The sequence below is a fragment of the Lingula anatina genome, chromosome 1 (genome assembly GCF_051362555.1).
Source record: "Lingula anatina isolate TDL-2025a chromosome 1, LinAna3.0, whole genome shotgun sequence".
NCBI classification, from domain to species: Eukaryota; Metazoa; Brachiopoda; class Lingulata; order Lingulida; family Lingulidae; genus Lingula; species Lingula anatina.
The window spans coordinates 34179324-34197872 of record NC_141767.1 but is presented as its reverse complement, the minus strand read 5'-3'; the positions used below and the strand labels follow the sequence as shown (position 1 = coordinate 34197872).

At 32.7% G+C, this 18549-nt stretch overlaps 3 protein-coding genes across 4 annotated transcripts; 1 reads left to right on the top strand and 2 right to left on the bottom strand.

Annotated features, from left to right (window-relative positions):
- Window positions 1–115: 115 nt before the first annotated feature.
- LOC106152832 (protein misato homolog 1) lies at window positions 116–9659 on the bottom strand. The gene is made up of 15 exons (XM_013526570.2): window positions 9543–9659; window positions 5557–5646; window positions 5037–5082; window positions 4728–4797; window positions 4376–4451; window positions 4084–4153; window positions 3711–3867; window positions 3302–3419; window positions 2946–3080; window positions 2466–2618; window positions 2098–2229; window positions 1552–1733; window positions 1208–1306; window positions 957–1072; window positions 116–634 (listed from the first exon to the last, which is right to left on the bottom strand). Exons 1-15 carry the CDS (start codon window positions 9621–9623, stop codon window positions 423–425), a joined length of 1737 nt encoding a protein of 578 aa, XP_013382024.2. The 5' UTR covers window positions 9624–9659; the 3' UTR covers window positions 116–422.
- Window positions 9660–9675: 16 nt separating this feature from the next.
- On the top strand, window positions 9676–15314 carry LOC106157262 (6-pyruvoyl tetrahydrobiopterin synthase). 2 transcript variants are annotated; one of them, XM_087011257.1, is made up of 7 exons: window positions 9676–10209; window positions 10649–10805; window positions 11241–11332; window positions 11611–11633; window positions 12369–12425; window positions 12806–12876; window positions 13062–15314. In XM_087011257.1, the coding sequence occupies exons 2-7, from the start codon at window positions 10693–10695 to the stop codon at window positions 13192–13194; spliced, it is 489 nt and encodes a 162-aa protein (XP_086867383.1). In that variant the 5' UTR covers window positions 9676–10209; window positions 10649–10692; the 3' UTR covers window positions 13195–15314. The 2 variants fall into 2 exon arrangements, with proteins under 2 accessions (XP_086867383.1, XP_013388313.1); XM_013532859.3 differs by having other exon boundaries at window positions 9757–10209; window positions 11241–11320.
- Window positions 15152–18492, bottom strand: LOC106157285 (large ribosomal subunit protein eL36). Its single transcript, XM_013532897.2, has 4 exons — window positions 18403–18492; window positions 17833–17929; window positions 17291–17425; window positions 15152–15327 (listed from the first exon to the last, which is right to left on the bottom strand). The coding sequence occupies exons 2-4, from the start codon at window positions 17923–17925 to the stop codon at window positions 15244–15246; spliced, it is 312 nt and encodes a 103-aa protein (XP_013388351.1). The 5' UTR covers window positions 17926–17929; window positions 18403–18492; the 3' UTR covers window positions 15152–15243.
- Between the last annotated feature and the right edge of the window lie 57 nt (window positions 18493–18549).

Here is an 18549-nt window from a genome sequence, read left to right as displayed (position 1 = left end):
TTAAAATTTTAGGGGTTCCCCCTCTTGGTTAAGTGGTCTACCAAAAATAAATAAATTTAAATCCTTGAAAATGATATAAGATTTATGTTTTGTAAACAATGACCAAGAAACAATCTGAAAATTGATGTTTTTATTTCACACACTGACAAATGTTATGAAAGATATGGTGCATAAATATATAATAAAGGTTAAAAGACTTGGCACATATCACGTCGCACACAAGTGACTGTTGACACGGTTACTTCAGAATTTTTGTCAGATTTAATGTGACAAAAATTCACAAACTAAACACAAGAATGGAGACGCTGTAATCTATATTTTAACAATCAAGCTCTAATAATTTCTAGCCATTCACTGACATTATTTTAATAATTTAGAAATCCAGCTGTTGACATCAATGCTCTCTAGTTGCCTGACATTGGCTAGCTGAAGCTCATATCAACTACATAATTTTCTTGCAGAGTCTCTAAAGAATTTAAACACTCTTTATAATCATCTTGTTCAAGTCCCGCTTCCAGAAATTTGTTATATTTGGAAATATTGAGTTTTTTGGTTTCCTTGAGAAGAGCCTGCACGCACTTGGCAGATGTTGGCGTAGACTGAAGTGACGTCATTACTGGTACGCTGTTAACACCTTTCCAAATAAATAAAAGTAATAATGAACATTTTAATCCACTTTATCTGAAATTTATTGGTAATTTGGTCTTTGATCCTTAATCAGATTCTCTAAAATGACTGTTTGTCTCCAACTTATAGTAAAGAACTAGCTAATTCCAAATAATAAAATAATATCATCAAGACTTTTACTCAGCAAAATTAAAGCATATTTGCTTCTGCTCTACAGGAAAGACGGAAAATTCTGGTTATCACTTACTTTGTAAACCAATAAAGTAAACTTTTTTTATCAAGTACTAATCATGTATCAAAAGGCGGATAATATTCTAGCATATACCTACCCATGCTGTCAGATCTATTCTTTTGTGAAACATATCCATCTGAACTGATATTTCTACTGAACATATGTGGGTATGGAGCAGTGACTTGGCATGGTGACTGAAGTACCTTCACACTACTGAAAGTAAATACAGGAAATGTTTAAAAATTTGCAGCATATACGTACATTATATAAACTTCTAGTTAAATACCAAGTATATCTTACTTAATAAGACTTACTAGTTTTCCAAATTGAAATATTGTGTTAGTTTACCTGATACAGTTAGGAAACATTTCTGCTAGATACAGCCCGAGAACTTCGTCAGCTGTTGAACAGTCTTTGAGAAGTTTTGGTGCATTTGGGTCAATGGTTCTGAAAAAAAGATGTCAATTGTATTTAACATTTTGTTTGTTTTCAAAGATACATCAAGAAGAGTTTACCTAAAATAAAATGTAATATATATCAAATGGATTTTATAACAGGCTGCCATGTTTTTGTTTTAAATACGTAAACTGAGCTTTTTTTCCTTTAACTGGTAAAACTTAACCTACATACAATCTGTTTTCTAAAATAGGTTGTCATGCTTTTGCCTTCATGTACACCAATTTGTCCTTTACCCCTGAACTTTATCTGGTAAAACTCCTCTTCCAACAATTGTCTGAGCAAAAGGTAAAGTTGTGTTGTCTGAATACGGCGTCACTGGTTTCCATGGTGACATATCGCCAGCTGCCATGAGAGTGTTGGCTAAGGAACCATTTTCTAATAACAGAAATGGTAATGACACACCTAATGAAGCAACCTGGAAGGAACATAGTTTTTTAATAAAATTGACATTTTAAATAATAAGTCAAGCATAAATTGCAAATAATGACGATTACCTATTCACAAGAGAGTTTTACTAGACAACTCAATCTCACCAGTGACCTTACGGTAAATAATTGTTCCCTGCCTTCCATATTTGAAGAAACTGTTATAGGATCAAATGCTTATCTTGGTAATTTTCTTCAACACCTGAATCTCAATCCCTATACATCAGGCATACATGCATGTTCAAACACACACACAAGATGTAGCTATTAGCTGCTAATAACATTTTCATGAAAAAAATATGAAGTTTCATATTTAAGGTGAGTTCATCAACATTTGAAGTGCTCCTGGCTTACTTTTCTTCCTTGAAAACTGAGTATATCTGTGACATCAGTCATTGCCACAGGACCTGTATCTAGTCTGAAGGGTAATGTTAACGTATCCAAGCAGGCACCAAGGATGGCACTAGTGTGGTAATGAAGGGAACTCTGTAAAAAGACAAAAACACATTATCTGAAGACATAACTATTGAACCAAATTAAAAAAATATTTTTGTATATAAGCCACTACAGATATTTCTTACAATATTTCATTCCCATTTGTATTTTTTCTTTTTTTTACCTACAACATTACTTCAGACTTTTACTATCAAAATATCTTTGGTACATAATATATAAAATCTTAACAAGTCACTCAACCATGATTATCATGTATTTGTCCTTACATTATAATTTAAATGATCAAACTGCTGCACTGCAATGTTTGTATCAAATGGAGTTTTATTGAGGGAAAGGGGAACAAACAAAGAGCTATGATGAGCTAGTTGTTCCCATGAAAGAGCAGAGTTTATTAGCTGATAAGACTCCTCTGTGGCACTCTAAAAGAAGAAAAAATGTCTTCATTAAAACATGGTAAATTTTCAATTGCAATTGACAACACAATTGTACCCAAAGCATTTAAATCTACTGCTTATCAACCTATGTCAGTTACAGAGAATGACACCGTTAAACAAAAGGCTCCAGTGGTCACAATAATTCTTTTTAACCATAGTATTAGTGTTGTTAACTCTAAAGCATAATTCTGTTTTAAGATAATAATTCTGTTTTCTTTAAAACATTATATTGCGCTTCACCTCTTACAATAATATATTTACAGAGAACAATGCTGCATAAGAAATAGCACCAGCATAATACTGTATACTTACAGAATTCTGCAAAACTGCTGGCATCAGCCCAAAAGATAGGATACCTTTATTTGAGTAGTCGTCTGCTAGCTCTTCAAGGATGCTTGAAGTAAATCCACCAAATCCATTGTATGTATCAGCCAAAATATTGAAACCCTATAGGAATTTTTCAATTTGTCAGTTTGAAGGTATTGCACTTTGAAATGTACATTTTCTGTTTTTATTTAAATTTGAAGGCAAGACATTTCACGTTTTCTTAAAACAGCAGAAATATTATTATTATTATATAATACTTTATATTATTTTACAATCTTCAACATTTAAACAAAATTAAACGTGATCCAAGATGTGATAAGTTGTATTTGAAACCAATTTACCTGTAGATGATCACATTCCTCAGTAAAAAAGTGTATCCTATCTTCAATTTCATCACGAAACCTTTTGTTGGTTAAGACCTGCTTACCCTGCCCATACACATTAAATGGATTGCATTCACTAGAATAGAAGGGTTAAACTTTAGGTTAAAGGTACCAGAAAACCTATGGGTTGTCTCTCTGTTATCTTACCAACCACAGAAACTTAAATGTGCTTCAGACATAATAATAATCCTTGAAGGATAAATCTGATCCTCTAGTGACCAGCTTAAAACTTCAAATATTTTATTTAAAATGTTTGAACAGGACCCTTCTGAAAACTGGTTGTTATTCTTCTTAAAATTGCCCTCTGGCCATATCAAAAGAATATTTAAGGCATTGTAATCACTAATACAATCATATATGTCAGCACCTTTCATGTTCATAATCCCGAAGTATTGTCACACTTCTTGGGTGGAGATGAGGTTTTAAGAAATCTGACCACACTTTCACACTGTCATCCAGATTATAAAGTTTGGCTGGACCAAATACCTGTGGAGAATCCTCTGAGCTGGTGCCCTCACCAGTATCTAAATGGAAATCAGAATCAGAAATCAGAACTACAGTCAAATAGTGTATAATTTACTAGTCAAATCTCTTTTACACTGAAGAAAAATGAATTAGGCTTCCGTTACACATAGTTCTCAACTAATAAATAAATAAGAAGATTATATCCATAACTATTAAGTATCAAATCCTTGTATCATATCATATCATGTGTATTATAAATAATACAAATCCATTACCCATTTCCTCTAAAGTCTTTTCTTCATCACCTTGACTACTTTCCTCTGATTTTCCCCTAAGGTATTCTTCCTGAAAGAAAAATTCAAATGTGGTCTATATCATACAGACAGCAAAACTTTTTTTAGCAATAAAATGGGTCAAAGTTATGGTCAAAATTTTGATACAATTGAGTTCCATTTTCTCTTGATCATGTACTAAAAGGGTTAGTAATTAAAACTGTACTAAAAGGGGTTAGTAGATTAAAACTGACTAAAGTTCTCAGCCTAAATATGGTTCTAAGTTGACTATCACCTGCTGTCTGTCCAAATCGCGTAAAAAGGCATTCTTCTGTGGCACACCCACTTGGTGCAGTGTTACATCACTAGGCCTAGAGCAAATAAAATGAGACACCATTAATCCCGCATTTGTATTTTAATGAAATAAGCATAAAAATACTTAATATGTTTTGTAGCTTTACTTTACAAATTTTAAGACGAAATGAGCTGTCCAGCATTAATGGTACACAAAAAACCTGAATGAAAGTTTTTTAGCTGATATAATAAGTAATATTTTACAAAACTCCCCTTTCTAATATCAAGAAATACAACTGTAGTTACAAACAATATAAAATTGGACAAAAAATCAGAAACCAACTTTACCATACCACTGAAGTTTATCTTCTGCACACTGCAGATCATACAGGGTGCCTTCCTGCTTCAGAGTATTTAAACTGCCTGTAAAAAAAAAACAAAATTTATCTTAAGAAGCATATTATCTATTGAAGATCGTGTAAATAAAAATCACTTTTCGACTTTTTAAACAAAAATGCCAGGCTTGTTTACTCAAAATAATGGGTAAGTACTGATTTGAAAAAAGTAAGGGTAAACCAAATCTAATCCTTTATTAATTCACAAAAATAACTTGAGAAATGTTTAAGTAAGATAACTGAACACTACTTAGTACTTGCACTAACCTTTAAGATCAAAAGCCACCAACCTTGGAGTATATGTCACCTCTCCCTGAAAAAAGAAAGAAAAGTTTATATATATATATATATATATATACATAGATAGATAGATAGATACTTCCTTCAGTTATTTCACTCTGGCATGGAGGAAACATAAATTGGCTGGAAGAAAACAATTTATAATCCGAATGTTTCTCCAAGACTGAGCATATCTAAAATAATTTGTAAATCTCTTTGATTATGTCCAAAATTTTGCTATGGCACATGTATCATTCACTTTTCAAACTTAAATCTAAAACTAAGATAGCATAGCAGTTTCTATCTAGAATTTTTTATTAATCAGTAATCAGGATTTTTATGTTTAAGGCAATTTGGGGTGTTACTGAATTACATGAAAAACAATGACCATGTTCAAAAACATACTAAGAGAATTCATTTTAAAAAAAACTACATACTGTGTTATAGTCAAAGCTAAAATTGACCAAGGGATTTAGAATTTACTGGAAATCCTTTACCATGTACTTACTTGCAAGGTAAGACCTTCTCTGAATAAGACATCATGATTTAGCTCTTTGGGTCCTTTTGCAGCTTTAGGATCATACACAAATGAATTTTCCTAAAATATAAGATTTTTTTAATATGGGACTTTTTAATAAATTAAATAGGTTGAATGCTGAAATCTAAGGCTAAAGTGGTTTAAAATCTAACCTATTATCAGGAATGAGACCAGTCCTCACTGAAAAAGTAGGAAAATTGGCCGGGGGTCCAGGGTACACGATTCACAACAAGGACCCAAATGACCCTGAAAAAGTTGGAATTCAAACAAAAGTCTGAAAAGTCTCATCAGTGCCTGGAATAAACCATGCAAGAGAAGATACTTCTATATACTGTCAAAAAAACAGAGAAAAACAGATGTCAAAATAAAAAAGTTTATAAATATCACAAACTGAAAAGGCACACACATTATTTTTGTTCCCAAAATATACAAGTTGCTTTCATGCTTTCACTAGCATAGTTCAAGGTTTCCTCTTTTAAATGACATAAAACAGAAACATATATCATGGGTGATACATCAAAAAAAAAAATTACTAATAGAATATTACAAGTTTGTAAACAGGTAGGGTGTCCTTCGTTTTGAAAAATGACACCAGTTTTTCAAAGTATAAATTTAACACATTTTGAATATGCCACATCCTTTTCAATATGATATTGGATTCCTCACCATTAAAACATAAAGTGACAAAGCAGTGGGATACTGTGTACTTTTATTAATGTGCATTTGTGATCTAGATGTCATTTAAGTCACAGCAATCCCTTATCTGGGTGTATCTTTGGAGTGTCATAACTCTTAAACCAACCGAGATTTTAATAAAAATTTTATGTTTTTTTCTATTCTCTACAAGATCTACAAAATATGTGAAAATTAATAAGTTTCTTGACAGAGGTTACCCTTGCTGGATGAGTTTACATGGAACGACCCACCAGTAAGCAGGATGTGGAGGGCAAATACTCCCATAAAATAACTAATATAACTCCTGCCACTTTGCTCAAATTGCTCCAGGAGATTTGAATATCACTGCTGGCTAAAAGTAATGTGCAGAACTTTGCAATGGAGTTTTTATGATTGCATATACTCATTTATCGAAATTCTACAACAACATTTTAACATACAAAGCTACTCAGTAAATTTGAAGAAAATCAAAAATACAGTTTGGCACTTTCGGTGAACGTAGCCAAAATACATGACCCCTCCAAAAAGAATCCTTAACTTTCACAAAAATTATCTGATCAGGCTAATTTTCTAAACCAACCCCCCTTTTCAACATTTAAAGCCACTCAGCAAATTTGAAGTAAACAAAAGTACAGTCTGGCGTTTATAGGAACTGATGTTTCAGGTGGCAATGATGACAGCAGTAGCAGTAGTTGTAGTAGTAGTAGTAGTTTATTTACCATGACATTTTTGTCATAGGTACGGTACAATTTACAGCATAATAACGTTAATCACAATAATATAGATAAATGAGAATGAAGATAATACAATGCCAGTACATCAAACATTTAAATCGTCAACAATATTTAAATCTTTCGTAAATATATGTAGTTCTTAGCAACAGTAGTTATAGGAACCAGTTGTTTCAGACAGCGACATCGGAAGTAACAGTGACAACCCAGGCAGACACAGTGATCAGAACATATGCAGAATAGCTTTGAGCATTGCTGTAAGGTACCACCATTTGAGAGAACCTACCAATCAAGCCATAAATGTAACTACAGTGTATATAAAAGTACAAACTTTTCTACTCAACCCATGGATACAGACAAAGAGCAACCAAGACCTGACTGTATCAGCTGTATACTGGCATTTCTAAACAAGATTACAAATATGTCTTGTAGACAATTCTCAAAACATATGCTGAAGATAAACTTTCTTGTCTTCACATTGTTCTTCTTTCATGTGAAAATCAGCAGTGACCAAGAAACCTATCTTCTACAATGGATGAAAACAAAAGAGATGAATATCTTGATACCAACGCTTCACCGCCTTCAAATAAGATCTCTTGAAGCACTGGCAATGTTGAAACTTCCAAGCCAATCCAGTGTCAGCAACTGGGACTTGGACTTAAAAGAAAAACTTGTGGATGCCTCCTACCAGGCTAAGGAATCGCTGATGATAAGTGTCTGGTTTCAGGAGAACAACCTTGAGAAGTTTGTTCACTTGCACAACAAGTACAGCTGGCTACAGATATCACACTACAGCATACCTGAGGTGGAGACCTATTTTCACATTTCAGGGCTTCCTGACGCTTTCGTTACTAAGGCCGAGATTGAAAAATTACTCAAAGTTCTCAAAAAATATGAGCAAAATGATGTTATCATGTGGAGAAAGAAACAGATTTATGAAGAAAACATCCGAAGAAACATAAAAACATTGACATTTAAACATGTCTTGGAGATACTCTACCATAGTCCTATTATTATGGCATGGGCATTGCTCTACACCATTAGTAGTCATCTGGCAATCAAAATAGGAACTCCTTTGACCAATCCAGGGTGTGCCACTTTGTGGCCTTCCATACTCTTATGTTCAATCCTTCCCTTCCCATCACAGTTTCATTTCTACGTTCTATTATTTTACCGATCTCTTATACAGCCTGTAAAAACACTCTTCTATTGGGCAATCTTGGAAATATGGATAGCAGTTTTCCACAGCATGGAATTTCATTTTTCATTTCTCTATACCATACAACTTGGGGTTTGTTTGATATGCATTATTATCTTCAATATGCTGAAGTTTCAACCGCTAGTCACAGATGACCAAAAGGGACTCATTATCACTGGAATAGGCTGCCTGGATTCTAAACTTGATTACTTCCTCAAGAACAGAAGATGCAGCTTAATAACTAGGCTTATGTTTGGAGTAAGTAATGAACAGATAGATTTAGGCAGGTTCAAAACAATCTTCATAAAGAATGTGGATCTTCGGGGAAAATTGGTTCTTCAGCTAATTACTCCTTCCCTGGAAAGTAGAAATTTGCAGACACTTTGTATGGTTAACAACCACTCCTTTGACGATCAGGATGCAGCTCAGCTTGCAGATCTTCTACGCAAGAATCCATCAATTTGCTTCCTCAAAATTGGATTCAAGAAATTTTCATTCCTCAAGACATTGATGCATTTTTTGTTGTGGGACCACAGTCCTGTAAAACTGTCTGAACGCGGGGCTAGGGTCATCTTGGATGCAGTACAAAGTTTACAGAATGACAGGGACAATTCTTTTTCTAACCAAGATGAAAAATCTAAAAACATCGAAGCCACACAGAGCATTGAGGAGAGACTTCAGAATAAGAAAAAGATTATTGTCAGTGTGGACCTTGAGCATTTTCAACAAAAAAATTGTATAAACGGCCTGCTTGACTCCATTATATTTCAAACTATTTGTATGACAGCAGAAATGACATATTTCATATATGCAGCATATAATGTATTTATTGGATATTAAAATTGATTTTATACATGAACTTTATTATATCATACAGGTGACATGTAGTGCAATATCAATATCTATGGTGTAGATATTTCTGTGAGTTATAAACAAAAGTAAACCTTAAGTTAGTATATGGAAGAATATGTCAAAAAAATGCTTCTCATCATATACTTTATTATTACTTTTATGTTTTTACAAGAAACTCATTTTACTGTACATGTTAATTAAGAAATCCAAGAGAAATTAAAAACCACAAAACATGATCAAGGGTGTATAGCAATGTATTTTTGTTCTAGAAAAATGGGCACTTCGCAAGAAAAAAATCCAGGTTTACATATGATAATAACTAATGGTACAATAAAATAATATCAACATCGTAAATGTTATTATCATTTCTCTCTCTGTCTCTCTCTCTCTCTCTCTCTCTCTCTCTCTCTCTCCATTTATCAAAGGTTGAACCCTTTCCATTGATTCCAAGTCAGTATTGTTAAGATAAGAATAATTTGAAGGAAGAGACTGATATCTACCTGTATATTCCATACGTGTGTCCCAACAAAATTTGAGTAATGCCCAAACTGTAACGTTATAATTTCCCTCGTCCCAGCCATTTCTACACACCAACTCTATAGAGGGAGCTGTTTACAAGACGTGCTGCAATGATGCCCTTTGTTTGTGGGTCGGTTGCGTTGAGACAACTAATACGTTAACGTTAAATGTTTAGGTTGCACGAGGAGAAATTATTTTTTGTGGAGCGATACGAAACAAATTTAAATCAGTATCAAGAGAAATTTGCAAAAGTGCTCGACATTCACTTTCGACTCACCACTGTCACTGTCACTGTCAGACGGATTAGCCCCCTAAAAGCAAAACTTGCTATTAATTTTTTTTTGCTTCACTAATTTTGATCATCATGCTTGTTCACTTTTTTAATCAAGGATTTCGTTCTCAAAGGCTGGTTATTAGCATAATTTATGGACGTGTCTGATGATGCAGTATAGATTCAAACGAGTTTAGATTGTGTCTGCGGTAAGGGACATTGTGTACTGTTAGTGTTTATCACGCAATGAATGATGAGGGCTTGTTCAGTGATGCAGTGAAACATCCCAGCCGCTATTAAATAGCCGAGCCGAGGTTTTTTTTACAGTTAATTTCTTCTTAGTTCACGAACTAGAAGGCATGCAGGGTGAATTTTGAGTAAGTATTGATTTTCCATTGTTAAAACGAGAAAAAATGTATAACTTGTTATACTTCATTTTATGACTATTACATTTCATTGTGTGATGTTGACATTTTTTGCATGAAATTTTATGTGCATTTAATTGAGGTACAAATATATGTGAAAGTCAACTATTTCAGTTGTAACTATATATATATATATATATATAAACTATACTATAGTAGTCTTGTGTCAATTAAAGTATTAAATACACATACCTTAATTAATTAATTAATTAAGTTTTGGAATACCTGTAATATGTACCAGTAGATTTCTTTGTGCCTGATAATCATAATATTATTAAAATCTTGTGCAGTATTATGTTATGCTTAAAATAAATGAGTGCTTGCCTTGAAAGACATTAATAATACACAATGATTATAAAATGTTTTATTATTATATTTATTAATTTTGAAGCCCATCAGTAAAGGATAACTGGAAAAATTGGTTAATTATCAAGAATGAATCAATTAGATAAACAAAAAGCTGAAAGTTCAGTGTCTGGAAAACAATTGCAGCCCAAAGTTTATGTTACAAAATGTGAAACATTCAGTGCTTGTCACAGATTACACAGGTAATGTTAACTTGGTATAATATTTTGCTCTTAATTATTTTTTAAAAATCTGATATGATTTGATATTAATATATTTAGATAACTTGATGTCTCCTGAATACCATGTATTTTTAAAATGTACAAAATGTATTTAATTAATAGAACAAATGAAAGATAAATGCATACATTTTATATAATATTATGAATGTCACAGTTAAGGTTTTGTAGCAGTCTGCTTTGGCCAAATGCCATATATTTTGAATCTCACCTGGGCCAGTTTGAATTTTAAATGATTATGCAAAATATGAACTGCATGCAAGTTTAATTGCTAAAAACAAATCCAGGCTTTATTTATTTAAGGTGCAAATTGTTAAACAATTACATATGTGTTTGAAATGTATGAATTTTGTATATATATATATGAGATTTGTCTATGTATCTGTACTGATATTGCAGTAACCAGCTGAGTGATGAAAGCAACCAGAGTATCTTTGGCAAATGCAATAACCCTAATGGGCATGGTCATAATTACAAAGGTAATTACAAAGGTAAAAACCCTAATGGGCAAGGTCATAATTAAAAAGGTAAAGAATTAAGGTAAAATCAAATACATTTTATGCTACCTCCACTCCAAGTAGTTCTAACTTTTTCCATGATTGTTTATTTTTCTTGAAAAATTACTTGAATTTTACAATTTCTTCATTATTTCCTTGTCAAAAAATACGTCTCATTTCATAATTCATTTTGTTATCCATATACATCACACAAACGTGGAAGCTTCTTAATTGTACATTTAGAGTCCAAGTTTACATATTTTTCATTCCAGTTGAAGTCACTGTGTATGGACCGGTAAGTTGAAAATATGTCCTCATGGCATTATATATATATATTTCTTGTAAAATATTACAGGCTTACAGGGGAAATTCCATTTGTTTGATATATATATATATATATATATATATATATATCAAACAAATGGATTTTACCCTGTAATATTTCACAAAAAAATACTAAATGATCCATCTGATGCATACAACATTTTTTCTTTATCAAAAAGCATGCAGTGACTGTTGTTATCAATATTAAGCACAAGGTTACTCAGTATATTTATATCAACAACATATGTGAGAAAAACTGTGGGAACACAATTTCAGGGTTGATCAAATTTGTGGAAACAATTACCTTGCAACATGTAAATAGGATTTGAGGTTGAATAAGGAAAATGAAAAAAATTCTGCCAGGGCATTCAGGCACATGAAATATGACTACCACTATAATTCTAGTCATGCACCCAAGTGATAGACTATACGTTGCTCAAGCAATTTTATTGTCCTTCTGTGAATAAAATAAATGGGTTCAGGCTAGTTACACGGCATTGCAGTATAACCTTATGCAACCCCTCAAGGGCATGCAAATTTAAGATTGGGAAAATGTTCAACTTTTTAGAACAATTTTGTTTTGATAGTAGCATGATATGAAATCATTATCAGAAATCTTTTAGAATGTGCTATTTGATTTTAGGAATTCAATGTAAAATATCAAAAAGATTGCATTGAATAACTTTATATAAGCAATTTTTTTCAGGTAGACCCTGTCACTGGCATGGTTATGAATTTAACAGATTTAAAAAAGTATATGCAGGTAAGCTATAGCATCAGACCTGACAGCTTGAGCTTTAAAGCATTCATACCACTCATACCAAGAAAGAATGTTGTATTGTTGTGCTCAGTTGTTTAAATAAAAAAAGATGAACGCAGTGGTGCTCTCTGTTATTTGAAGTATTCCCTTGGTTGTCCCGGGTGACTGCATCTTTTTTTAATCTTGAAGGCATGTCATGAGGGTTGGACGTACTTTTGATTACAGACACAGTAAGAATCAAACCAATACCCAGGCTACTGTGCTGAGTATGGCCATGTAACTTGACATAATTTTCAGAACAAGAGCAGATTTTCTTATTCATCTAGAATGTGCTGTCATATATTATTTTATTGTTTTGTTGTTTTTTGTTTTTTTTTTTACAGCTTGCCATTATGAATAATCTAGACCATAAGAATCTTGATAAAGATGTCCCTTTCTTTAAGGATGTGGTAAGGTAGGTTGGACTTTTTCTATTTATTTACCAATTTCCAGAATAAGCCTTAAAGATTACAAATTCACAATTAGGCACTTTTAAGAACATTTGCTAGTTTATGTTTTATGTATGAATTTGATATTTTAATTAATTGAAAAATGCACTCCTATTAAATGATGTGTTATAATTTTGTATTATTTTTTTAGCACCACTGAAAATTTGGCAGTGTACATTTGGGATCAACTTAGTTTGTTATTGCCATCTCCTGGACTACTCCATGAAATCAAAATCCATGAAACAGAGAAAAATATTGTCGTGTATAGAGGAGATCATTGTTAACAGCATTTCCTCCCCTGCATTTTAATGTAATGTTTGTTGTATAAAAGAGATTTTTTATAAAATTACAAATGGTAATAGTTATAGTAAATACATATATGTAATTGTAATTTTCTTTTGCATATATGAGGTGTATTATGTAAGTATTCATACTAGTACCTATATATGTGAGCACAAGTTAAGGATTTGTACAATTTTTTTGTGTATATCTCAGTGATGCAGTCAAATTTCATAGAACTATCAATGGAAGACAGCACTTTAAAGTTTGCATTATTTTCACAAATTCATCTTTAAAACATTTTTTAATTTGGTCCTTTTGATGCAAAGTTTAATTCAGATATCAATCCGTGTTCTGTGGAAACTGGAAACCTGCCCCAACTATCCAAATGCCTATGCTGAAAATGGCAAAAGGAAACTATTGTGCGGGAGATGTTAGAAAGTTTTTATGCTGTTCTTAGTTTAGTTTCTGTTTTAGGAAACTGGACCATATGTGGTTCTTTGGTGAAATATTTTATGACTAGAAAGTTTTTTGTTTTAAAAGCATTTTTTATGTATTTTATTTGCTTTCATATTAATGAAAAAGCTCTATTATTTTATACTGTCTGTCAATAACTAATGAAACACTTTGTTTTCATTTAGAATTTTTTAAAGCAAATTCATTAACATGATTGTCACATGTGCTGCTGACAGATTTTAAGCTATGTTGACATCATTTGTGGTGAAAAAAATATCAATCCCCTTAACAGCATTCAATTGCAATAACTGTTTTATTTTGTGTATTTTATAGATAATTGTATATATACTGGGTGTAACCCAAGAATGTGAACACCATTTATTTTGTTTTAAAAAAATTATATACAACCCATATATTTTAATGAAAGCTAGAGAAGTTAGCAAAATAACTGGTACAAACAATGTCACTAATTCTAGTGGCAAAAATTATTGTCACTTAAGTGGTCTCCTCATTCTCTCCACCTTAACCCCCCAGATTTTTATTTGTGGGGGTGTTTGAAGGAATGGGTGTACACAAACCCCCGCACCATCCCAGAACAGCAATCACTCTGGAAATTGGACCTATACAAAAAGATTGCATCAAGGCCATTGACAACTTTGCCCAAAGAATTCGTCTTCAGCAGAACAGAGCACATCTGGAGCACTTCTATGAATGATGATAAGACCTTAGCCAGTATAAAAATTTTCATGTTGTTTGTAGCAGATTTGCTAACTTTTCTGGTCTTTCAAAGTTTGTGGGTTGTATACGTTTTTTTCTGCAACTTAAAAATTTTAAAGCTTCTTGTGTCATTCTATGATTTATGCTTAAGTACAATCACTGCTACAGTAACAGTGTTGATGTCTTATATTTTTGCTCTCAAGTACTTATTAATCTTATGTTATGCTGTGGTGTATTGTATTAATAATTGACTATGTACAATTTGGTAATTATGAAGAGTGCAAGTGACAAACTGCCACAGTTGTGAAGAATTTCTATTTCTTTTTTGATGTGCCCAACTAGACAGTTTAATTTTGATATTAATTTATGCGTGGAGGAGTTGGGCTCTATAATAATGACTGACTGGTAATCAAAACATTTTCTGTTTATGGATTAAAGATGTCTGAAAATTGGGTGTGCTTTGTGAGTTATGTGCAGAGGGATAAGCACAATATGTGAGCATCTACAATTATATTTTGGAATGTATAACTTGAGCTCATTTTTCTACAACCACTGCATATTTTTTTCGCATGCATTTATGCTTGCTTCACCACGACAATATGTGTTCACAACGTGCTGAACTTTTGGTTATATAGTTGGACAAAAAAAAGAAATGCTCTACTTAAGCAACCTTCGCCTTATCTTGGAAGTAAAGTGGTTTGTTACGTCAACACCATTACTTTTCAGTAGGACTGCATGTATTTGAGAAATCTTTTTGATTCCGGATACTTAAAAATAGAAAAACAAGACTTTTTCCGTATGTACATCCAGTTATTTTAATCCAGTTTAATTCAAAAGTGTACAGAAAAGACCCAGAATATGACAGTTCATGATTTGTTGGTCTACTTGTGAGCAGCCTTTCTCTGTGCCTGGATAATCTTTTGCATTTCTTCTCTCTTCCTCTTTGCACGTTTGTGAGAGCCCAGCTAAAAATAGAAAATGTAAAACTAAGTTACACAGTAATCATACTGAGCATAAATCTTTTCAAAATATTTAAAAGAAATTTCACAATTGGACTTTATTGAAGCTTTTCTACTGAATCACAGAAATGGACATCAAAATAATACAAAATTAAAATATTTGAGTTAACAATATGCCACTACCCATTTAGAACAAGGCAGCAAAGCTGTCAAATGTACAGACAAAGAACAGAAAATAAAGATGCAAATAAGTGAAAAATTAAATTTTCACAAAAAACTGTTAAATTGCCAGAAAAATTTACCAAACAGACTGCGTTGCCTATTGAAGCTGTATTTTAGTGCCATGTTTCTTTCCTATAAGTTTGAGAACAGTAAGTGACATGATTTCCCTTAAATGGTCATCATAAGAGCAGTGCCCAAAATAGGGGTTTCTTCAAATTTTGATACAACATTAAATAATGTTTAACAGCATAATGACAATCAAATGTTATTAATAAAATATTAGTAACATGGACATTCAGAAAATGTGACAAGCAAAAGTCTTCAAGATCATGGAACTTTAAAGTCACACCTTGAAAATGCCAATATGTGAAAAATTAAATTTTCACAAAAAACTGTTTAACTGCCAAAAAAAAAAAAAAAAAAAAAAAAACAGACTGCATTGCCTACTGAAGCTTATTTTAGTCCCATGTTTCTTTCCTGTAAGTTTGAGAACAGTAAGTGACATGATTTTCCTTAAATGGTCATCATGGAAGCAGTGCCCAAAATAGGGGTTTCTTCAAATTTTGATGCAATATTACATAATGTTTAACAGCTTAATGACCATCAATTTTTAATTATAAAATATTTGTATCACAGATATTCAGAAAATGTGACTAGCAAAGGTCTTCAGGCCCATGGAACTTCAAAGTCACGCCTTGAAAATGCCAAAATGTAAACAAGACAGCACTGTTCTGAAATGGGTTTATTTCCATTTTTAACACTTTTTTAACATAAAACAAAATAAACATTTTACTGCCATTTTTATATGACCAACTAAAAAAATTGATGAGATGGGAAAAGTATCAATAGAACAGTGTTAAATGTCCAATTTCCTCCATTCTGAGATTCTAAACATAGTGGATGATTGAATCTGACAAACTGCAATGATATGAGTTTATTTCCATTTTTGACACTTTATTACACAATACATGATAACAAGTTTACCATGTTTTTTACATAATCAACTAACAATGTTGTAAAGATGCAGGAAATATCAAACAAACACTTTTAGGCATCTTATTAGTTAAATAATGAGACTGTTAACATGCTTAAGAATTGAATCTGAGGAAATGTGAAAAAAACAGTATTACTTCTAAAATAATGGCCCGATTATGCTGATTTTCGAACTCAACCTGCGTTTTAGTAAGATTGACCACTCCTGTGAGTATAATTACAATTGGCCAATCCGTTTTTCTTATATTGTGTTATCAGTGTTGCATTTATATTGAAAATAGTGAAAAAACAGCATAAATTCCCTAAAAATAGCCCAATCATGCTGATTTTCGAACTTGACCTGTGTATTATGAATATTCATCAGTTCCGTAAGTTTCAAGTCAAAAGGTAAAATGGTTTTCCACTTATCGTGTTATCGGTGCTGCATATATGCTGAAAAAAGTGAAAAAACTGCATAAATTCCCTAAAAGTGACCCGATCATGCTGATTTTCGAACTTGACCTGCGTATTATGAATATTCATCAGTTCTGCAAGTTTCAAGTCAAAAGGTAAAATGGTTTTCCACTTATCGTGTTATCGGTAAAAGTGCACGACGGCGACGACGGCGACGACAGACGCAGATGATGGCTATATGTACAGACACATCTGTGTCTGTACATAAAAAGTACAAAGGTAGGAAAAAAGTACTAATTACCCCTCATTCAACTTAGCAACTAGATCATTGCACTGTTCCCCCTTAAACATCACTACTTACCCTCTTCTTTGCCAGCTTTAGAGCTCTCTTATCCTTGGACACCTTCAACAATTCCATGCACCTTCTTTCATATGGAGCAAATCCCGACACCTCGCGCACAATGTCTCTGATGAACTTGATGTGCTTGTTCAGAACCTGCAATAAAATTGATATTTAGAAACGGGGCCAGGTTAGCAATAGAAATAATGTTCACATCCATTTTAATCGTATCATTTAGATTCAAGCACAACAGTGAATACAAAATATGCTTGGGGTGCTAGAGGCCGATTACCTCAGCAAATGTATCACATGGTACAAATATAACGGCAAGTTTGTATGTTTGATGCAGTGACATGAAGAATCTTGATATACTAGCCACACGCCCCTAGCCACATGTAGGTCAGTGCTACTGTAACTGCTACAGTATTGTAAGGTTTCATGCAATGATTATGCATCTCACTATTTAACTCAATTTTGGTTTTGGTCTGGGTTCAGATGTGCATTTCAAAATCCATCAAAATGAATATACCTAAGATATAAGTTTACACAACACCATTACTTACCCCAATTCTCCTTGAAGGTCTGGGTTTCATGACATTTTTGGTGACTTTGTGGCCTTTATTAAGGCCCACTGCCATTTCATATCGAATTGCCATTTTGCTGTAAAAGAAAAATGCACAAAGAAAAATAAAGCAATCTTCTATATTCATTACAATCATATGTTAAAAAGGGATCTATCACACCTCTCAAAAAAACTGCACGAACATTTACAAAGGAACCTCTAGAACTGATGCCAAGTTGTGGTATTAAGAGCCTTAAATATTACTGTCGCCGTTATCTTTTTGATGGGTGTTTTACTACTTGAAATGTAGCAACATTCATGTATGACATCTACACTGATATATGAGGCACCAAATGCTGTAGAAACGTTAATGAAAATGGGTATGCTTATCCTATAGACGCAGTATGTGTTTTACAACTTTTTACTCTGTGCATTGATAATTCAGAAGCCAATGACTAATTTGACAAAAGGGGCAAATGTTAATTGTTTTCGTCTGTCTTTTCAAAAATTGAAAATGTGTTTCCTGTAAGGCGATGATTGAGGATTTATAAAAACGTTTAAAATCCCCTACCCGATCTCAAGCAAATATGGCGTGAAGAGATCGTAAGTCGGTACTCAATTTGCGACAATAAGCATATATTATAACTCAAGTGTTTTCAAAAATTTTAGTGTTTAGTTATCAGAATATTTTGTTATTTAAAACTTTCCGTTGAATGTA

What these genes read in the sequence shown, in the direction of transcription:
- LOC106152832 (XM_013526570.2), bottom strand. Translation starts at nt 9,623, where the DNA reads ATGGCTGGGACGAGGGAAATTATAACGTTACAGTTTGGGCATTACTCA. An exon ending in GCGATTTGGACAGACAGCAG is followed by an intron (nt 4,154 to 4,375) that starts GTGATAGTCAAC and finishes TTTTTCTTTCAG; the next exon opens with GAAGAATACCTTAGGGGAAA. An exon ending in ATGTTTCCTAACTGTATCAG is followed by an intron (nt 1,073 to 1,207) that starts GTAAACTAACAC and finishes ATTTACTTTCAG; the next exon opens with TAGTGTGAAGGTACTTCAGT.
- LOC106157262 (XM_087011257.1), top strand. Translation starts at nt 10,693, where the DNA reads ATGAATCAATTAGATAAACAAAAAGCTGAAAGTTCAGTGTCTGGAAAA. An exon ending in AAGTCACTGTGTATGGACCG is followed by an intron (nt 11,634 to 12,368) that starts GTAAGTTGAAAA and finishes AATTTTTTTCAG; the next exon opens with GTAGACCCTGTCACTGGCAT. An exon ending in ATTTAAAAAAGTATATGCAG is followed by an intron (nt 12,426 to 12,805) that starts GTAAGCTATAGC and finishes TTTTTTTTACAG; the next exon opens with CTTGCCATTATGAATAATCT.
- LOC106157285 (XM_013532897.2), bottom strand. Translation starts at nt 17,925, where the DNA reads ATGGCAATTCGATATGAAATGGCAGTGGGCCTTAATAAAGGCCACAAA. An exon ending in GACCTTCAAGGAGAATTGGG is followed by an intron (nt 17,426 to 17,832) that starts GTAAGTAATGGT and finishes ATTTTATTGCAG; the next exon opens with GTTCTGAACAAGCACATCAA. An exon ending in TAAAGCTGGCAAAGAAGAGG is followed by an intron (nt 15,328 to 17,290) that starts GTAAGTAGTGAT and finishes TTCTATTTTTAG; the next exon opens with CTGGGCTCTCACAAACGTGC.